The 19,783-nt window shown below is 39.1% G+C and overlaps 1 protein-coding gene across 1 annotated transcript; it reads right to left on the bottom strand.

The window, feature by feature from the left end:
• Positions 9,107-10,009, bottom strand: LOC104743754. The gene has a single exon (XM_010464803.1). The coding sequence runs from the start codon at positions 10,007-10,009 to the stop codon at positions 9,107-9,109; it is 903 nt and encodes a 300-aa protein (XP_010463105.1).

Raw genomic sequence — 19,783 nt, 5'->3', positions numbered from 1 at the left:
TTTTTTTTTTTTCTAAGGACTCTAGACATCTTAAGCATTTTTACTTTCTTTTCTTTGTCTAATCTTTTATTTCATGCCCAGAACCAATTACACTTTTTACTTTGCTCAACCTATATCATTTACTAGACTTGTAAACTTTGAAAACACATCTCCCTCCTTAAGACTTTCTACCCTTTGCTTTTCTACACAAATCCATACCCAATACCCAAAATCGAGTTCTCACCTAGTCCTACTAGTCCAGATAACGCGAACTAGAACTACACAGGATCCTACTCTTGTTGGATAGAACCTAACACTTTCTAACAAGCTCAACTCGGAAAAGGCCTGACACTCAAGAATACAATTGGCTTGAAAGAAGGGTTGGTTAAGGGTGCGGGGAACTGTTCCAAGGATGGGAATCAGCTACTTGGATTAACAAGGGTGGTAAAAAGGAGAAAGATAATCCAAGTATGTATGTGATATCCGTGAGTTCAATTTCAATGCATAATAGGATAATTACAAGTTAGGATTAGGTTCAGGTAGATAGGAAATGATATCAATTCAAAACATGCTTCAATCTTACAATTTCATGTTCAATCAACATGCATCAAAGAACTAATAACAAGGGTTTTGATCCTATCATATTGAATCCAGCATGCTACCAAGGTTACAATCATCATCAACCCCTATGCTAAATGCAAAAACCCTATATGAATGACACTAGACTCAATCCTAATGTGCAAGTGCAAACTACATGAACACTCTGTTTTTGTTGAAATTTTTGAAAATTTTCAATTTTTTTTGGTTTTTCTATGCAAATAGATGAATGCAGACTCAATCATGATATGATGCAAAAAAATTGAAATAAAAATCACAAAAAACAACATCAAATACTTCATCTCAAACCCTCCCCCAAACTTAAATTACACAATCTCCTGTGTAAGAAAAATTTGCAGAAGGATTTGAGAATCACAACAAAAACAATGCATGAATGAAATGGTATATACAAATGGCAGGTAGGAGTACCTCAGTAGTAGAAGAAGGAGTCGGAGCTCGCCCAATGAGTTGGTGCATGATATTGACTCTGTCCTTCACCTTGTTCCGGATCCGCTGAAATGACCTCAGCTGGTTGGTCGACATGCTGCTCAACCGCTTGTGTGTTCTGATACATGTTTGGCTGCTCGTCACACTGCATGTCATTGACTATGGACTCACCATGGTCTGATACCAACACAACCACCTCCATAGGCTGATAATCACCTTGTTGTTCGTCCTGCTTCTCAACCCCGCGCATGTCTTGATAATCACCCTGAGCATCATCTTGCTGCTCAACCTCGACCTCAACCTCATGCTCATCTCGAGCTGCAGAATGACGCGCTGACCGACGACTTGAGGAGGCTTTGGAACCACGCGAACTTTGTCTCCTTCTCTCCCTGGACTCATGAGACGAGTGTCACAAAGGAGCTGGTGAAGGATGACGCTCCCGTGACACATATGAAGATTGACGTGCTGGGGAGGAAACCAGAGAGAGTGTTCTTTGACGAGTTGACTCGAGAGTCGCGGAGGCGCATCCCGACATTGGTCTGGTGTTCTTGGGGATAGGCATTGGGACGACGGTAGTGGATATCGAACAGCTGAACTTACGCATGAAGTTCGTGTACGTCTTCGTGAAACTGTTGAACGCCCTGTCTCTTGCCTTCCTTCTTACAGATTTCATGGGTGCTTGTCCTGAACGCAACTCAGGTTCCTCCTGTTCGTAATCACTGTCCTCTCTTGAGTTAGAAGCTGGTACCGGTCTCTTCCCGCGACTCTTGCTCTTGGTTAGCGGTTTGACAGGTCTGCTTGACCCCGCTGCCTGTTCTGAACCTCCAACAACTTTGTCAACTATGTTCTTCATTTTTAGGAAACGCTTTGCCATGGAATCCGGTGATGAGTGTTTTCCACCCACACACCCATACGCCTCTCTCATCCCATGTATGACCTCAGTTCTTTTTCTGTTTCGCTGAGACATGATGAACTCAAAGCTAAACGTTAATATGTTAGTAAACAAGTAACAAGAGCAATTACGAAATTTTAAACTTGAAAGTGCGAAGAGAGGATAAATCAATCGAGTGGAATGGGATGGCGGTGAGTGAACTCTCCAGATCAGGTGTCGGTTTGACGGGAAGAATGGTGGTTCCGGGAGCTGTTTTGGCACGCTGGTACGAGTGGGGGTGTCGGCTCGAACAACGTGTTCCTTGGGCGGACAATGTCAGCTTGAGTATTGAAGCAGCGAGGATCGAGTCGTAGTGTGTTGGCTCGAGGTAGGTAGAGACTCCATTGGTCGTAATGTCGGACTCAAAGACTGAGACAACGCGGCGGATAAAGTAGATGTGATTCACTGCTTGAGTTGCGGTGAGGAGATGGTGACGAGGGAGACCAATGAAGCTTTGGTCGAGGATGTGTAACTCTGCGTTGGTCGAGTCGGAAATGTTCGGATGGTTTCAGTCGAGTCGCGGAGCGTGATCGGGGCGACGGACATATCAACTTGTGGGGACCCTCACGGTGTAGGTCGAGTGGACGGAGGTTGGTGAGGTGACAATACTGGAGTAGCTTTGACAGTGGCGGTGGACAGTGGAATAGATGCGGCTCGAGCGGTGGCTCGATCGAGTGGGACGTCGGTGTCTCGAGTCGGGTCTTGACGTCGATCGAGTTGGAGATCTCACGTTCTTAAATCTTTGCCTCAACTGCACATATTTCATCTGCGTCAGATAGTTGCTCAAACTCCTCTTGTCCATTCGTTTCTCTATGGGAATCTAGCAGGTTCTTGTAACAAGTGGTCTCCTCATGCAAGAACCCTTCTTCCTCATCCTTGGTTAATGTGGTCTTGAGATGGTCCTCCTCAGCTAATTCCTCCAACAACTCATCAGCCAACTGATCCATCTCTTCAATATAGAAGATTTGTCCTCCTATTGTTGGTTTCATTAAGGTATCCTTGATGTCAAACTTCATAGTGAAGTCGTCCCCCAAATTAAGATCAATCTTGTCATTTCTAACATCAATGATAGCTCCAGCAGTCACAAGGAATGGTCTTCCTAATATCATAGGATCTTTTGGCGCTTCATCCATTTCCAGAACCACAAAGTCGGTTGGTACTTCCACGTCTCCAATCCTGACAAGTAAATCTTCTAATATACCATGTGGAAGTCTCATTGTTCTATCTGCAAGGATGAGGGAGATGTCGCAACCTTTAAACCTTCTAAAACCCAACCTCTTAGCCATAGAGAATGGCATAAGATTAACTGAAGCGCCAAGATCACATAGACACCTATCAAAAGACATAGGTCCAAGGGAGCAAGGTAGAGTGAATGATCCAGGATCTTTGAGGTTCTTGGGTACAATCTTCTTCTGAATGATTGCACTACACTCAAGACTTAGTACCGACATTGGAAATGGTAAAGGTGGCTTGTATGGCGGAGGAATGAACCGCACAGGTTTATCCTTGGGAGCAGCGGGTTCTTTAGTAGCTTCAAGATCAGATTGCTTGGCTGACTTAATTGGATCCTTGAGCACCTCGACAAGATCCTTTATCTGAACTTCATCTTGAAGAAAATCCTCCATATCTAAACTCTCAGTGTCCTCAGTGAGCCGTACATCTACAACTTGGGTGGTGATGGCATGGATAGTAGCATAGTCCTTGGGGTTTTGAACTGCTTTTCCGGGTAGTTGTCCAGTTGTTGGGGTAGAAATAAAACAGTCTTGCCTTCCATATATTTCATCTTGGAGTTAAGAGCTTCAAACTTGACATTCAGATCATTGTATAAACATTTCATCCGCTGACTAAGTTTAGCAAACTTCTTAGCAGTATCCAGAGAACCACTAGCTTGACCTTGAAGAAGTTGTTGCAACATGTGCTTCATTTCTTGATCTGGAGCTTGAGTAGGTGGAACTTGTTGAGTTGAAAATCCTGGTGGTGGTCCGGAAGGAGTGTGATAACCTTGATGGAACTGTTGCTTAGGCACGAATCCTTGATTGTAAGGAACAAAAGGTTTTTGTGGACCTTGTTGTTGCTGTTGAGGAGGGTAAACCTGATCTTATGGATTTGCAACATTGGTGCTCCGGTAAGACAAATTGGGGTTTGCCTTGTATTGGTTGTAACCTTTGTTGTATTCACCCTGATTATGGACATAGCTGATCTCCTCAGTCTGCTCACCCTCCCCATCTGAAACTTGGAAAGGATAATCCTCAGATACAAAGTGGATGCTCCTCTGTTGGCTTAGCAAGATACGATCAAGTTTCTCATTGACATTCTTGAGGTCCTTCTTGTACTTCTCCTCAGACCTAGCGTCGCCTCTAACTATGCGGTCATAGTCTTCATTGTAGTTGTCGTCAGACTGGACTAGATTATCAACCAGTTGTCAACCTTCATCTACGTCCTTGTTCAGGAAGTTACCGTTAGAAGCAGTGTCAAGCAGCATGCGTATCTTTGGTAGTACACCACGGTAGAGAGTGCTCAGCAGTGACTCGTTGCTAAAACCATGGTGTGGATACTGGTTGTGGTAACCCTTGAAACGCTCACAGGCTTCACAGAATGATTCTGAGCTCTTCTGAGTGAAGCTAGATATCCCATTCCTGAGACGTGCTGTTCTGAAATTGGAGAAGAACTTGGCCAAGAATGCTTTCTTGCAACCATCCCAGGTGGTGATTGATCCCTTGGGAAGGTTTTTCTCCCATTGATGAGCTTTGTCTCCCAGGGAGAATGGGAAGAGGTGCAACTTGTAACCATCCTCACTCACGCCGTTGATCTTGGTGAGACTGCATAGACGGTGGAACTCGTCCAAGTGGTCGAGTGGATCCTCCATAGGCAACCCGTGAAACTTGTTTCCTTGGATCATGGAGATCAGACCACTCTTGATTTCGAAGTTGTTGTTCTGCACGGCGGGAGGGACGATTCCAGCACGCTGAGTATGAGTGTTCGGTGCATCCCCAGCACCAATGTTTCGCGGTCCCGGATGTGGTCCATTCGGTTGTTCCATTGTGACGGGTGCGGGATGATCAGTGAGTTGACGAGCTTGTCGTGGTCTTTGTAACCGGTTGATATCGTCGATAGCAGGAAGGAGGTTCTGATGTCCTCTTGATCTGGTGTGCATGCAACGTTGCAATCAACAGGTTCCTGAGATGCAAAACAAACAAGCAGACAACCAAAACAAGTCAGTACTCAGAATGATATGTGTAATAGAACTTAATCTTGCAAAACTTGAAATCTTAAATGTAGAAAAACGAATCCCAAATGGCAACGGCGCCAAATTGATACTAAGATTTTTGTGTGTCTCCTAGTAGGTTCAATTAACCTTATGCAATTGTAGTACTTAAGGTGTCAATCCAAATGGAATGTTGCTACCACTCAAGATGCAATCAAGAAATCACAAGTTAAGCCAATTCAAAAAGAGTGTTTTTATGTCTAACAATCCTAGAGCGATCAGAAAGCAAAACGGAAATGAGTCATAGACCTAGAAACAAAAATGTATGACAAGAAGCGAACAAGAATAATTGAAACCGAAAACGATTCTAAGCATGAACAAACGAAATAGTCTCAGGAATGTAATATCAATCAAAAAGATAAAAGTCCTATGGATGTGAGTAATTGATGTTGGTGGAGTCTCCTAGTCTACAGAGTGTTTAACATACGACAAGCAAACTATCCCTAAACAATGAACATCACAATTTAGCTAATCCGATCTCTTGGCAAAAGCTACTCAGACTCAACCACTTCCATACCTAGCTCTCGCTAGAGAAACATGATCAAGCATGGCATGAAAAACAAGTTCATTCACGTCAACAAACATCCTAGACAACTAATCTCTTAGGCTAGGAACGTAAGTCTCTGGCACTAGTTGGTCAGACATTTCATCAAACTCCTTTTGGGTGTGGAAATGTCTCGAAGCTAGTTCCAATTGATTAGAGAGAAACTAGTAATTCTAACACTAGTCCAGAAGGGAATCATACAAATCAAGCTTAAACACCCTACATCCTAAGATCCTCCACCTAGTCTATCCCATCCCTAAGAACCTTAACACTACTCAGATCCGGAAATCATCAGCAAAGATACAAATCCATAAAAACATTGAACAAAGCATAGTAGATAGATAGAAATGAGAAGAACAACTTTTTAGAAGAAAGCGAGTGCAAAAACTCAATGAATTAGAAGATATTTAGATCCTGAAAATGTTTTTGGAGGCTAAGTAAAACCTTAAGAACAAAATGAGATAAAAGATAGGATGTTTCCGCCAAAACTTAACAAAACGTACTTATAGTAAAAACATGTAAATCCCTAAAACTTAAAACGACAAGATCAAGAGCCGGTTTGGGAATCTCGTGAAGCGTGTAAGACGGAACGTCTTCCTGACATGTGCGAACGAGTGGTGGCTTGAGTGGGTGATGGTGTTGGCTCGAGTGGTGGAGGGTCGAGTCGAAGGGCAGCAGCTCGAGCTGGAGGGTCGAGTCGAAGGACAGCAGCTCCAGCTGGAGGGTCGAGTCGACGGGCAGCGGCTCGAGCTGGGTGTAGACGCATCCACTAAAACGATGATAACTTTTGAACCATACTTCCGATTGGCTTGACATAAACGGCATTAGAAAGATGACTCAATTCTCAACAACGTTGATGAAGACGTTGAAAGCTAAATCTCACTCGAATGGAACGTCTCGAACGGGGTGGAGTGGTTGCATGACGAGTGGCTCGAGCTGGGTGTATACGCGTCCACTAAAATGATGATAACGTTTGAACCATACTTCCGATTGGCTTAAAATAAATAGCATTGGAAAGATGATTCTATTCTCTACAACTTTGGTGAAGACGTCGAAAACTGAATCCCTCGACCGGTGGCTCGAGTGATGACTCGAGTGGTGACTCGAGAGTGGTGGACTCGAATGGTGTTGGGGCGACTCGAAGGACGTGGACTCGAATGGTGTTGGGTCGACTTGAAGGATGAGGACTTGAATGGTGACTCGAACAGAGTCTCGGACAATGTGTTCCTGACGTCTCCTACATACCTGAAATACTCCGAAATGCACAATGTATGGAAGGATGATGCAAGAACTATCTAAATATGCAAAGTGTACAAAAGAGGCTAGAAATTGATGCAAACCGACTAGTTACCTAGCTAAATGCATGACAAATACATACTAAGCAGAGACAAAATATAGACATATCATATGTATATATAATATGAAATAAGTTTAACATTAATTAAAATTACTTACACTTATTAGCTCATTCCACCAATCAGCTGACATGTCGAGCTCTCCAAATTCATTGAATCCAAATCCAGTAGTTGTTCGTTTGATCTGCTTGTAAACATCGTACTGCTTTTTTATGTGATCCATCCGGTTTTTGAAAGTTTTCCACGGAAGAGCCAAACCAAAACGTTTGAGAAATTCAGCTCGAACACTTTGTCGACCAATTTCATCAAGACATTTACCCGTCCAGTGACCTTTGTCATTTTGATCATTGCACAATTGCAATAATCCATGACTCAGTTCACGATTCCACATAAATTTAAAATAAATATTTAAATACAATCAATCACATTGATAAACACTTAAAAATATAGGAGACGAAAACTAGAACACTAATTAAAAAAAAAAGAAGAAGAAGAAATAAGAGAGAGGGTCACCTCGGAAGATGGTGTTGAAGAACCTTCGTTTTGATTTGCTATATTGTCCTACACGGAAAAAAGTTCAATAATGTTTGCATGTTTGGATTTATGTAAGCTTAAAATATATAGATTGAAACCTTACCCAAACTCTCTCTTAACCTTTTGTGAAGTGATAATTGTTGGGTTGAGCTGTTGGTATTTATAGACTTAAATTTTTAAACTATCAAGAATTCTATTACAGATATTGTAAGTAAAATTAGCAATTTTGTAAATAAAATTTAAATATATATTTTTGAAAATGTTAATTTTAAATTTGAATAAAGGAATATTGAAAGCATATTCGAATATATTGTTGATTATTCGGACTCAAGTCAAAGATTTTTTTACCAGAATGTTTTTGTTTCAAAATTAATATATTTTAAGTGATCATTATTTAAAAGTAATAGCCCAAACTCTCCCAAATCCAGTATGATAACGCTTCATAGTTTAGAGCAGTTACCCTTTTTTTCTACACGTGTGAAAGGGATAAAAAAATTCTTGATTGGCGTTGAGCATTGGCGTTTCCCACATAACGCCCCCACAAACGCTTTACCAATCTATACTATAATCTTCAGGTTCCAGTGTCTTCTTAAGTATAACTCCGTATGCATGTTCACATCAGATTCCGTAGATTTGATACTTCATGCAGGTACACTTCATTGTTCTCAACAGACTTTGTGCCTGTCATAACCCAGCTAGACTTCATACATCCCATTTGTGGTAGCACTCACAAAGCACTCAAAAGCTTTCTCATGTTCTTTAGCAAAGAACCGTTTGACATAAGGAGTACAAATGCCTAACACACAAATCAAAACGATGTTAACGATAATAACCTTTGTTAACAAATCAAAACAATAACTAACCTTTGTTAACAAATCAAAACAATGTTAACAAGTCAAAACAATAACTAACCTTTGTGATCATGAGAAAGGGCAGATCGTTTAGCAATCTGAACCATGGCAAGCTTTCTAACCATCTCTAACATAGCCACAAATGGCTTTTCTCTTGCCTTGTTGATGGTATTGTTGAAGGACTCTATGGAGTTGTTCTCAACATCTTCACAGTAATTGCCAAGCTTGTGAAAGGCCCTGCACCAAGTCTTTGGTTTTGTCTTCATGACATCTTCATGCACCTTTGAGTCATATGCGTGGATCCTCTCCAAGTTCTGATCATATTCGGTGGTATTGTAGCTCCAAGCCAGATCCCAAAGATGTTTCTTCAGAAGATTTTTGTTAGGATGACTCTTCTTCAGGTTCCCATAAATGTGCCTAACACATTTTCGATGCTCCACCTTTGGTAACTCTAACTCAACAGCTTTTATCAAATCCTGAAACAGAAACCGCATGATTATGCTACAACTTCATAAAACATAATTATGCTAGAGCTTAATAAATACAAAACGAAACACATACCTTTTGCCGATCTGACAGAATAATGTAACCATCTCCATCACCTTAGTCTAGATCAATCTTCAACCTATTCACAAACCATTGCCAATTATCTGTGTTCTCGACTTGAACAACGCTCCATGCTATTGGATAAATAGTATTGTCTGCATCTCTGCCTAATGTCGCTAATAACTGCCCTTTAATCTTTTCTTTTAAGAAATACCCATCAACTCCTATTAGTGGCCTACAACTAGCTTTCCATGTTTTTCTAAGAACATCAAAACAGACATAAAACAGGTTAAAGACATCCTCACCAGCATCATTCTTCATGGTAGCAATATCCACAACAGATCCTGGATTTGATTCCATAATCTCGGCACCATAATCTCGGAGACGTGCAAACTGAGTATCATAGTCCGACGAGATCCATCCCAATGCCTTTCTCCTAGCAGCTTGACATTGAGGCCTTGTAACTGATATCTTCCACTTCTCCATTATAATCTTTTCCATCTTGGCAAGCATGTAATACTCTGGTTCTTCCCTAATCTTATCAAGAAAAATCCTAGCTATCACTGGGACCGAAAACATTGCACACTCTTCATTAGGGATACATATATGTTTATCCTTGTACACCGTAATCCTCCAGAAAGGATCATCACCGAGAGATGCAGCATACACTTGCCACCCACATTTTCCCTTAGCACCAATACATTTAAACTCGATTGCATCTCTATCATACATGTATTGCTTCAGATTGGAACTTGTTAGTAGTGCATAGTCGGTGACACACTCCTTGAACGAGATTCCATTGTGGAATTTTTGGTCTTTATACATTATCCCATCACCATGAAGAATGGGTGTTCGCATTCTCACTTGACCATCTTCACGACCATCAGCCTCGTCGTCGGTTTCTAGGTACACATCGTGATGGATTGATTGTTCATCTTCGGTGAACTCTTTGGCAAGCATGTGGACAAAAGATTCATCTCAATCTTCTGCCCCTGAATCGTGATCTCGATCTCTTCCTACCGGAGGATTATCATCTGCGAGGATTATATCCATTGTCGAGAGAGTGAATAAAAGCAACGAAATGAGAAATCGATTTGGGGGTTTTGATTTTAGGGTTTTTCGAGAGAGAAATTGATTTGGGGGTTTTGAAAGTAGGGTTCGTAAATAAAGAAGATAGATGTGAGAAATCGATTTGAGGGTTCGGGTATTGGTTAATCATGGTTTAATATTCTAATCGGGTTGTAATCGGGTTGAAATTGGGTTTAATTGGTTCAATGGGTTTATTACTTGGTCAAGCAAATAGTAAACCAACAGTAACCCGTATAACCCAGATTCATGGGCGATTAGATGATATATAATACTTCAGGGGAAAATGGCATGAGAACTATCGTCTCGCGGAAAAATAGATTTACAATAGTTTATGGGGGATCCACAGGATGAGATTTAAGTTCCGCGTAGATGTGGTACGATGTCATAGTTATGGGGGGGGAATAGGACGTGTTTCCGCTTATATACATATGTAGGGGTGTCAAATTGGTTAAACCAACCCAAAACCATTAGGTTTTAGTGTTTAATGGGTGATGATTCAACCCAACTCATTTAGCAAGGTTTGGATCAAACCACAATCCATTTAGCTTAATGGATTAATGAGTTAAATGAATTGACCCACTTTGTATAATCATGAGACTATGTATAATTTTACAAAATTATCAAAGCTTGTGTAATTTTATAGATAAACTGTTTATGATAAACATGATTTATGTCTCTATTTAGATTTTGAAAACAATAAATTTTAAACAATAATAATCCAGAAAATAACATCATTGTTTTAAGTTGTATTCTAAAATCTTCTTCTAAGATGTCTTCTTTAATCTTCTTCTAAGTTCTCGTTGACACCATTGTTTCCCTCACATTCATTAAGCTTCTTCTAACCTGTCTTTGACACCATCTCCATCTGAAATCAAACTCTACACATGAAACAAAACTCAAACATTCTAGACATCAAACACTCAAACACTACGCATCAACACTCAAACTCAAACATTCTAGACATCAAACACTCGAACACTGAAACACTACTCATCAAACAAAACTGAAACAAAAGAAAGACAAGAGAACCTCTAAATGGCAGTGGTTTTAAGTCTCTGGTCTTGTGGGGAAGGAAATATCAACAGAATTGTCTCCCACAGAATTTGGATATGATCGAATACTAATTATATTGCCATTGTCATCTACAAATTGTAAGAGAATAATATAAACTAATTCAAGTAAAGCAAATTGATAAACTATATAGTATTATTTACCTTCTCAATCCACCTTGTAACCATGTATCCAAGAATGAGTGCATAACAAAGCTTGCACATTACTGGGAAGGAGTCGACTCCTATACTTGTTAATCAAATGAGCTCACCAGATGCCAAGATGGTTTACAGAATATAGTCTGAAATCAAAATGCAAGAACTTTTTACGTAGTTCTGATGGTTCACCAGATTTCATAAGGGATCTACCACAAAGCATAATTGAAAATATTCTGACTCGTCTTTAGATTAGAGATGCGATAAGAATAAGTGTGTTATCTAGCAAATGGAGATATGAGTCAAATGGAGATATACGGTTTAATTTGGTATTTAAAATCAATTTAACTATATTTGGTTTGGTTTTAGTTAACTTATCAACCATTTTATATCAATCCATTAAACTCATAAACCATTATAATCCATTAACCCATTAAAACTCAAACTATTAATCCAATAAATTTTTGGATTGGTTTGGTTTGGATTGATCTATAAATTTGGAACCATTTAGACACCCCTATACATATGTAATCAAATAAATTTTGTAGGGATGAAGTTATATATACATCTATTTACAAAGATGGACCCACGTTCATTAGAGGGGGTGAATTTAGGAAAACTAAAAATAAATTCTCCCTAAATTCAAAAATTAAAAAGTTTTGTCCCATGCTACAGCGAGATAATTCCTAGTAAACATACATTATCTACGCATCATTTGTTATTATTATTCTTATTAGGGAACACATCGGCTAAAAATCTACATATAAGCAAAAGGTACATATATACTACTCTGTTTTTTCCTTTTCATCATTTTTCTAATCATGTTGAAGATGACGAGTAAGAATTTTTGTTGTAAATCGATAAAACAACTTTAGATTCAATCAAGTACTTATTGATGGATCTGACACAAGCTTTAAACACGGAAATAGAGAGAACACATAAACAGAGAACACAGAGATTTGGTAACCCAGTTCACTGCATCAGCAGCTACGTCTGGGGAGGAAACAGATTCCTCAACATCCAATATAGATCAAGAGTTACATATGTGTTATGGTTACAACATATCTCTCACACTCATCTAACATCCTAGATCGAGTCTCACAAGAATAACATATGAAAGAAGAATAACAAGAGATTGAGCCTAGATACACCAAGAATCTACATCTCTCTCTAGCTATGTTCACCTCTTCAGAACCGCCTGAACTAGGGTTCGGCGCAACTCTTGTTGCTCTCTCTTCTCTTCATCTGTTTGACCTTATGTATTTATACCTAATACATAGTCAGTTCTTGTATGAGTTTCACACTAATATATGGCCCAGTTTCTGACAGACCAAACAGGCCCATGTTAAACAAACATAGACAAACTTCTGATCCACTACAACTTCCTGTTTCAAGTTGGATCACATCTCAAAAAACTCCACCTTGATTCAAGCTTGAAACTTTGAAGAAACACGCCCCATAGAACCTTTGGAATCCAGCTCTGAACTTGGCTAAAAAATCTTCAATAACTTGCATAAGCTACCCATACGACAAACATATCAGCAAATTCAACTCCTGAAATTTGCATCAACCATCAACGCATCCTTCTATGAATAACCACACAGACCCCTGAACCTTGACAATTCTTATGTCCATTCCTTCAAAGATAAACCAGTACTCAAGACACTCTTGTGTCATCCTTGTCATGCGTTTGACATCTTCATAGCTTTGATCATGAGATTCCCACTCATAAGCTATACAATAATATGTTAACTCAACAAATCACTTCATAAGCTAGACCACTTATGAGTTAAACAATCACACAGTTTTCATTATGGTTTATGTCAAACACCATATACCTGTTTTAGTGATTGAATTTCATCCTGCAAAACCTGATTCTAACTTGCTAGCCCTTGAATTCCAACTCTTGTGCGCACTGAGACAGAAATAAAACCTTTACTTGAATCACCTACATAAACACTGAAACACCCTTGTTTCAACCTGAACCAATTCTCTGATTTTAACTTATCAAAATAACAAACCCTCTTTATCACTCATATAGATAGAGTGAGCCGGTTACAACTTGAGCCAACCAAATAACCAATGATCTTCAATCGACTCTTTGTACCTGTTTGAGTTACAACCAAACCGGGTTAACTCAAACCACAAGTGTTGTCTCTCACATGTATGATCATACACCTTGACAACAACACCTTCTTGAGTTTGTTAGACATGTAAAGAATCTCAACATCCAGAAACACCACTGTATAACCCGAGATTATCCATTACAACCATATGTCTTAACATATCAACCTGAACCACTTCACAGGTTCAAACATCCTGGTAAAATAGAATTACCACCAACAACTTGTGACACGCTGTCAGTCACTTCAACCATGTATCATATCATCATAACATGTGATATGTCTGAGAAAATACCTTAAAGCTTCTTCACATCAAACCTTAAGCTCATGATGTGTTACTCCAACTCTGCAACACATTCACCAGTACGCAGAATCCACCAAAAAACTTAGTACATCATCATAAATCTTCTTATAACTTTAACAGCCTTTTACCAAGGAGATTATTCAAACTCCACCTTATGATGCAAATATACAACTTAAAACTTCTCAGGTAGTTGTCTTCAACTGATCAACAAATGCAATTTGACTCTCTTGCATAATCAGTTTTTCTATGACTTCATATCAGTTGCAAATACTTCAAGCCTTGAGATAAGACATGTTTCCATGCGAGATGCACAACAGACTTTCCTGATATAAATTATAGAGACCATACTTACAAACACCTGCAATTGTCTCTAAGATTCTCGTTCAGAAGAAAAAACACCTTCGTGTTCATTTTGATGTCACAGAAAAAAACCTTGTAACTTACTTCAATACCGGAGATCACTTCATGACTGAATACCTCAAACACAACACAATCACTTATGTGTCTTCAAAATCAAACAGTCTTTTCCTCTATGGTTTTGACTGACTCCAAAGAGACTGTCCTAGTGACTGAATCAAAAAAACCTTTTAATCTCTGCTTACTAACTCAGAAAATCCTTCTGAACCACATAGCAGAACTCTAGAATCAAATATGTTCCAAACACCTGAAACAGTCTTCGATTCAAATTCAATTTGTATGACAACAATAGATTGAATCCCAAAATGCACCGCTGTTGTTTCTAACAGGTCACGCCGCCTGACATCCTAAGGCTATGAAGACTTTCGACACAAAATTTCGTTCAATCTACTACACATAACAAATATTCAGCCAACAGTTTTAACAATCACCATCTTAGCATACCTTTGTTCAATTCACACTGACCTCTGATACACTCCATCATGTAGATAAACACCTCCTGAATACGAATTCCCACACTCTCTTATAGCTTCAGACAATCTTGACTCATTCACATACTCCCTTGACTGCTATTATCAAGACTTTGTATACTTCTGCACTAGTCGCAATATATACCAGAGCGAGATGCCTGATACATTCTAAGAAAAACCACATGATTCTTGATTAAACTAGCTTCTAACTGACATTACCAATCCAATTTAAGCCAAACAATCATATTGATTTCTATCACCAAATGTAAACTCCACCTTGATGACAACCAGTCTGATCAGCTACCAATTATCAATGCAACCTCATGTTTTCTCTTGATCATGATGTCAAACCGACAGTGATGGCCTATTGTGCAAACTTTAAGACCTTGAGTCTTCCATGTCTGAATTTCACTATAATCATGTTATCTCATCTCTTTTGAGATTGAAGCCTTTAGTCATCACATCACTGATTTTTCCTTATCATCTTTCACCATGAGTCTGTACTCGTCTTCACAAAACTCATCTGTCACATCAGCTATATCCTGAGCTTGATCAGTCTCTGCAACATCCACAGAAACCTGAACAGTGACTACACACTTACACGTTATTCCAACAAAGCACCCATTTGTTCCTTCTGCTTCAGCACTCATGTGCCACAAAATATCAAACAACAGACCTTGTAGTCTTGAGCCAATTTTCCCAGACTCCTTTCAGCTCCCTGATGATCTCTTTTAACGCTTGATCATCAACACTCTGAACTTTTCCTAGATTCACAAGAATCTAACCATTGACACTGATACTCACATCCTGCAATCAACTACACACTTTCTCAAATCTTAGCCAGACTTAAATTTCCTCAAAGATCCTAACCTGTCTTATTTCCAACAAATTAACCTAAAACTGTTTCATGCTCATCTGCAACTTCTTCTTTTATCTGAACCAGAAACCCTTATTGATACTTAAACAACCATTAACACACATAGGAATTCAAGCTTTTATGGCGTCCCATTGTAGCAGAATCCTATTCATATGGATTGTTCAACTTCTGAAACTCGCACACAAGCTGCATCAGACCTTCAGCAAACTGAATATACCAAAACACAACCTGGAACCCAGCATTGAATCTTGGATAATCCCTTGCAAAATCAACAGCCAACCTTTTGTGCTATACCAATATTCTGATTCTCTTAACTCATGTAGACCATCAACAAATAGAAACAACTCTTTAGAACATCACACTTTGACCTTGTGACTGTAGAGGATACAGACTTGACGTCTTCAATATTTGAGCCTAAAGCAAGTAGAGGTTAGCTCCACCTCAAACTAATCTCCTATTGGTTGCGCAACCTTAAATCAAGAACAAACTCTATGGATGAGAGTTCTTGTACCAGCCTCAAGATATATCATATAACTGATATCAACATCATCACCAGTGAACATCTTGGTCCAGAACTCACATTGATGTTCAACTCTCGAGCCATTGGAGGAGACAAGTTGTAGATCCTTCAGAGTTCATAAACCTGAAAACATCTGATCTTATCGGATCCGTTGTAGTGAATCTTTCATAAACCTGAAACCCAGAACAGCCACCATCTTCTTCTTTCATGTTATTATTAGCACCATCTATCTGCGAACTACAGATCTGATATAAAGCTATCACTTTCCTTCACAGATCTGAAAGCTTTCTCACAAAGCTTGCTCCTCAAGAACCTGAGGCTCTGATACCACTTGTTGTAAATCGATAAAACAACTTTAGATTCAATCAAGTACTTATTGATGGATCTGACACGAGCTTTAAACACGGAAATAGAGAAAACACATAAACAGAGAACACAGAGATTTGGTGACCCAATTCACTGCATCAGCAGCTACGTCTGGGGAGGAAACAGAGTCCTCAACATCCATTATAGATCAAGAGTTACATATGTGTTACAACATATCTCTCACACTCATCTAACATTCTAGATCGAGTCTCACAAGAACAACATATGAAAGAAGAATAACAAGAGATTGAGCCTAGATACACCGAGAATCTACATCTCTCTCTAGCTCTGTTCACCTCTTCAGAACCGCCTGAACTAGGGTTCGGCGCAACTCTTGTTGCTCTCTCTTCTCTTCATCTGTTTGACCTTATGTATTTATACCTAATACATAGTCAGTTCTTGTATGAGTTTCACACTAATATATGGCCCAGTTTCTGACAGACCAAACAGGCCCATGTTAAACAAACATAGACAAACTTCTGATCCACTACAACTTCCTGTTTCAAGTTGGATCACATCTCAAAAAACTCCACCTTGATTCAAGCTTGAAACTTTGAAGAAACACGCCCCATAGAACCTTTGGAATCCAGCTCTGAACTTGGCTAAAAAATCTTCAATAACTTGCATAAGCTACCCATACGACAAACATATCAGCAAATTCAACTCCTGAAATTTGCATCAACCATCAACGCATCCTTCTATGAATAACCACACAGACCCCTGAACCTTGACAATTCTTATGTCCATTCCTTCAAAGATAAACCAGTACTCAAGACACTCTTGTGTCATCCTTGTCATGCGTTTGACATCTTCATAGCTTTGATCATGAGATTCCCACTCATAAGCTATACAATAATATGTTAACTCAACAAATCACTTCATAAGCTAGACTACTTATGAGTTAAACAATCACACAGTTTTCATTATGGTTTATGTCAAACACCATATACCTGTTTTAGTGATTGAATTTCATCCTGCAAAACCTGATTCTAACTTGCTAGCCCTTGAATTCCAACTCTTGTGCGCACTGAGACAGAAATAAAACCTTTACTTGAATCACCTACATAAACACTGAAACACCCTTGTTTCAACCTGAACCAATTCTCTGATTTTAACTTATCAAAATAACAAACCCTCTTTATCACTCATATAGATAGAGTGAGCCGGTTACAACTTGAGCCAACCAAATAACCAATGATCTTCAATCGACTCTTTGTACCTGTTTGAGTTACAACCAAACCGGGTTAACTCAAACCACAAGTGTTGTCTCTCACATGTATGATCATACACCTTGACAACAACACCTTCTTGAGTTTGTTAGACATGTAAAGAATCTCAACATCCAGAAACACCACTGTATAACCCGAGATTATCCATTACAACCATATGTCTTAACATATCAACCTGAACCACTTCACAGGTTCAAACATCCTGGTAAAATAGAATTACCACCAACAACTTGTGACACGCTGTCAGTCACTTCAACCATGTATCATATCATCATAACATGTGATATGTCTGAGAAAATACCTTAAAGCTTCTTCACATCAAACCTTAAGCTCATGATGTGTTACTCCAACTCTGCAACACATTCACCAGTACGCAGAATCCACCAAAAAACTTAGTACATCATCATAAATCTTCTTATAACTTTAACAGCCTTTTACCAAGGAGATTATTCAAACTCCACCTTATGATGCAAATATACAACTTAAAACTTCTCAGGTAGTTGTCTTCAACTGATCAACAAATGCAATTTGACTCTCTTGCATAATCAGTTTTTCTATGACTTCATATCAGTTGCAAATACTTCAAGCCTTGAGATAAGACATGTTTCCATGCGAGATGCACAACAGACTTTCCTGATATAAATTATAGAGACCATACTTACAAACACCTGCAATTGTCTCTAAGATTCTCGTTCAGAAGAAAAAACACCTTCGTGTTCATTTTGATGTCACAGAAAAAAACCTTGTAACTTACTTCAATACCGGAGATCACTTCATGACTGAATACCTCAAACACAACACAATCACTTATGTGTCTTCAAAATCAAACAGTCTTTTCCTCTATGGTTTTGACTGACTCCAAAGAGACTGTCCTAGTGACTGAATCAAAAAAACCTTTTAATCTCTGCTTACTAACTCAGAAAATCCTTCTGAACCACATAGCAGAACTCTAGAATCAAATATGTTCCAAACACCTGAAACAGTCTTCGATTCAAATTCAATTTGTATGACAACAATAGATTGAATCCCAAAATGCACCGCTGTTGTTTCTAACAGGTCACGCCGCCTGACATCCTAAGGCTATGAAGACTTTCGACACAAAATTTCGTTCAATCTACTACACATAACAAATATTCAGCCAACAGTTTTAACAATCACCATCTTAGCATACCTTTGTTCAATTCACACTGACCTCTGATACACTCCATCATGTAGATAAACACCTCCTGAATACGAATTCCCACACTCTCTTATAGCTTCAGACAATCTTGACTCATTCACATACTCCCTTGACTGCTATTATCAAGACTTTGTATACTTCTGCACTAGTCGCAATATATACCAGAGCGAGATGCCTGATACATTCTAAGAAAAACCACATGATTCTTGATTAAACTAGCTTCTAACTGACATTACCAATCCAATTTAAGCCAAACAATCATATTGATTTCTATCACCAAATGTAAACTCCACCTTGATGACAACCAGTCTGATCAGCTACCAATTATCAATGCAACCTCATGTTTTCTCTTGATCATGATGTCAAACCGACAGTGATGGCCTATTGTGCAAACTTTAAGACCTTGAGTCTTCCATGTCTGAATTTCACTATAATCATGTTATCTCATCTCTTTTGAAATTGAAGCCTTTAGTCATCACATCACTGATTTTTCCTTATCATCTTTCACCATGAGTCTGTACTCGTCTTCACAAAACTCATCTGTCACATCAGCTATATCCTGAGCTTGATCAGTCTCTGCAACATCCACAGAAACCTGAACAGTGACTACACACTTACACGTTATTCCAACAAAGCACCCATTTGTTCCTTCTGCTTCAGCACTCATGTGCCACAAAATATCAAACAACAGACCTTGTAGTCTTGAGCCAATTTTCCCAGACTCCTTTCAGCTCCCTGATGATCTCTTTTAACGCTTGATCATCAACACTCTGAACTTTTCCTAGATTCACAAGAATCTAACCATTGACACTGATACTCACATCCTGCAATCAACTACACACTTTCTCAAATCTTAGCCAGACTTAAATTTCCTCAAAGATCCTAACCTGTCTTATTTCCAACAAATTAACCTAAAACTGTTTCATGCTCATCTGCAACTTCTTCTTTTATCTG

Source organism: Camelina sativa, chromosome 14 (genome assembly GCF_000633955.1).
Source record: "Camelina sativa cultivar DH55 chromosome 14, Cs, whole genome shotgun sequence".
NCBI classification, from domain to species: Eukaryota; Viridiplantae; Streptophyta; class Magnoliopsida; order Brassicales; family Brassicaceae; genus Camelina; species Camelina sativa.
Note: the sequence above shows the minus strand (reverse complement) of the source record. Positions and strands in the feature narration are given on the sequence as shown.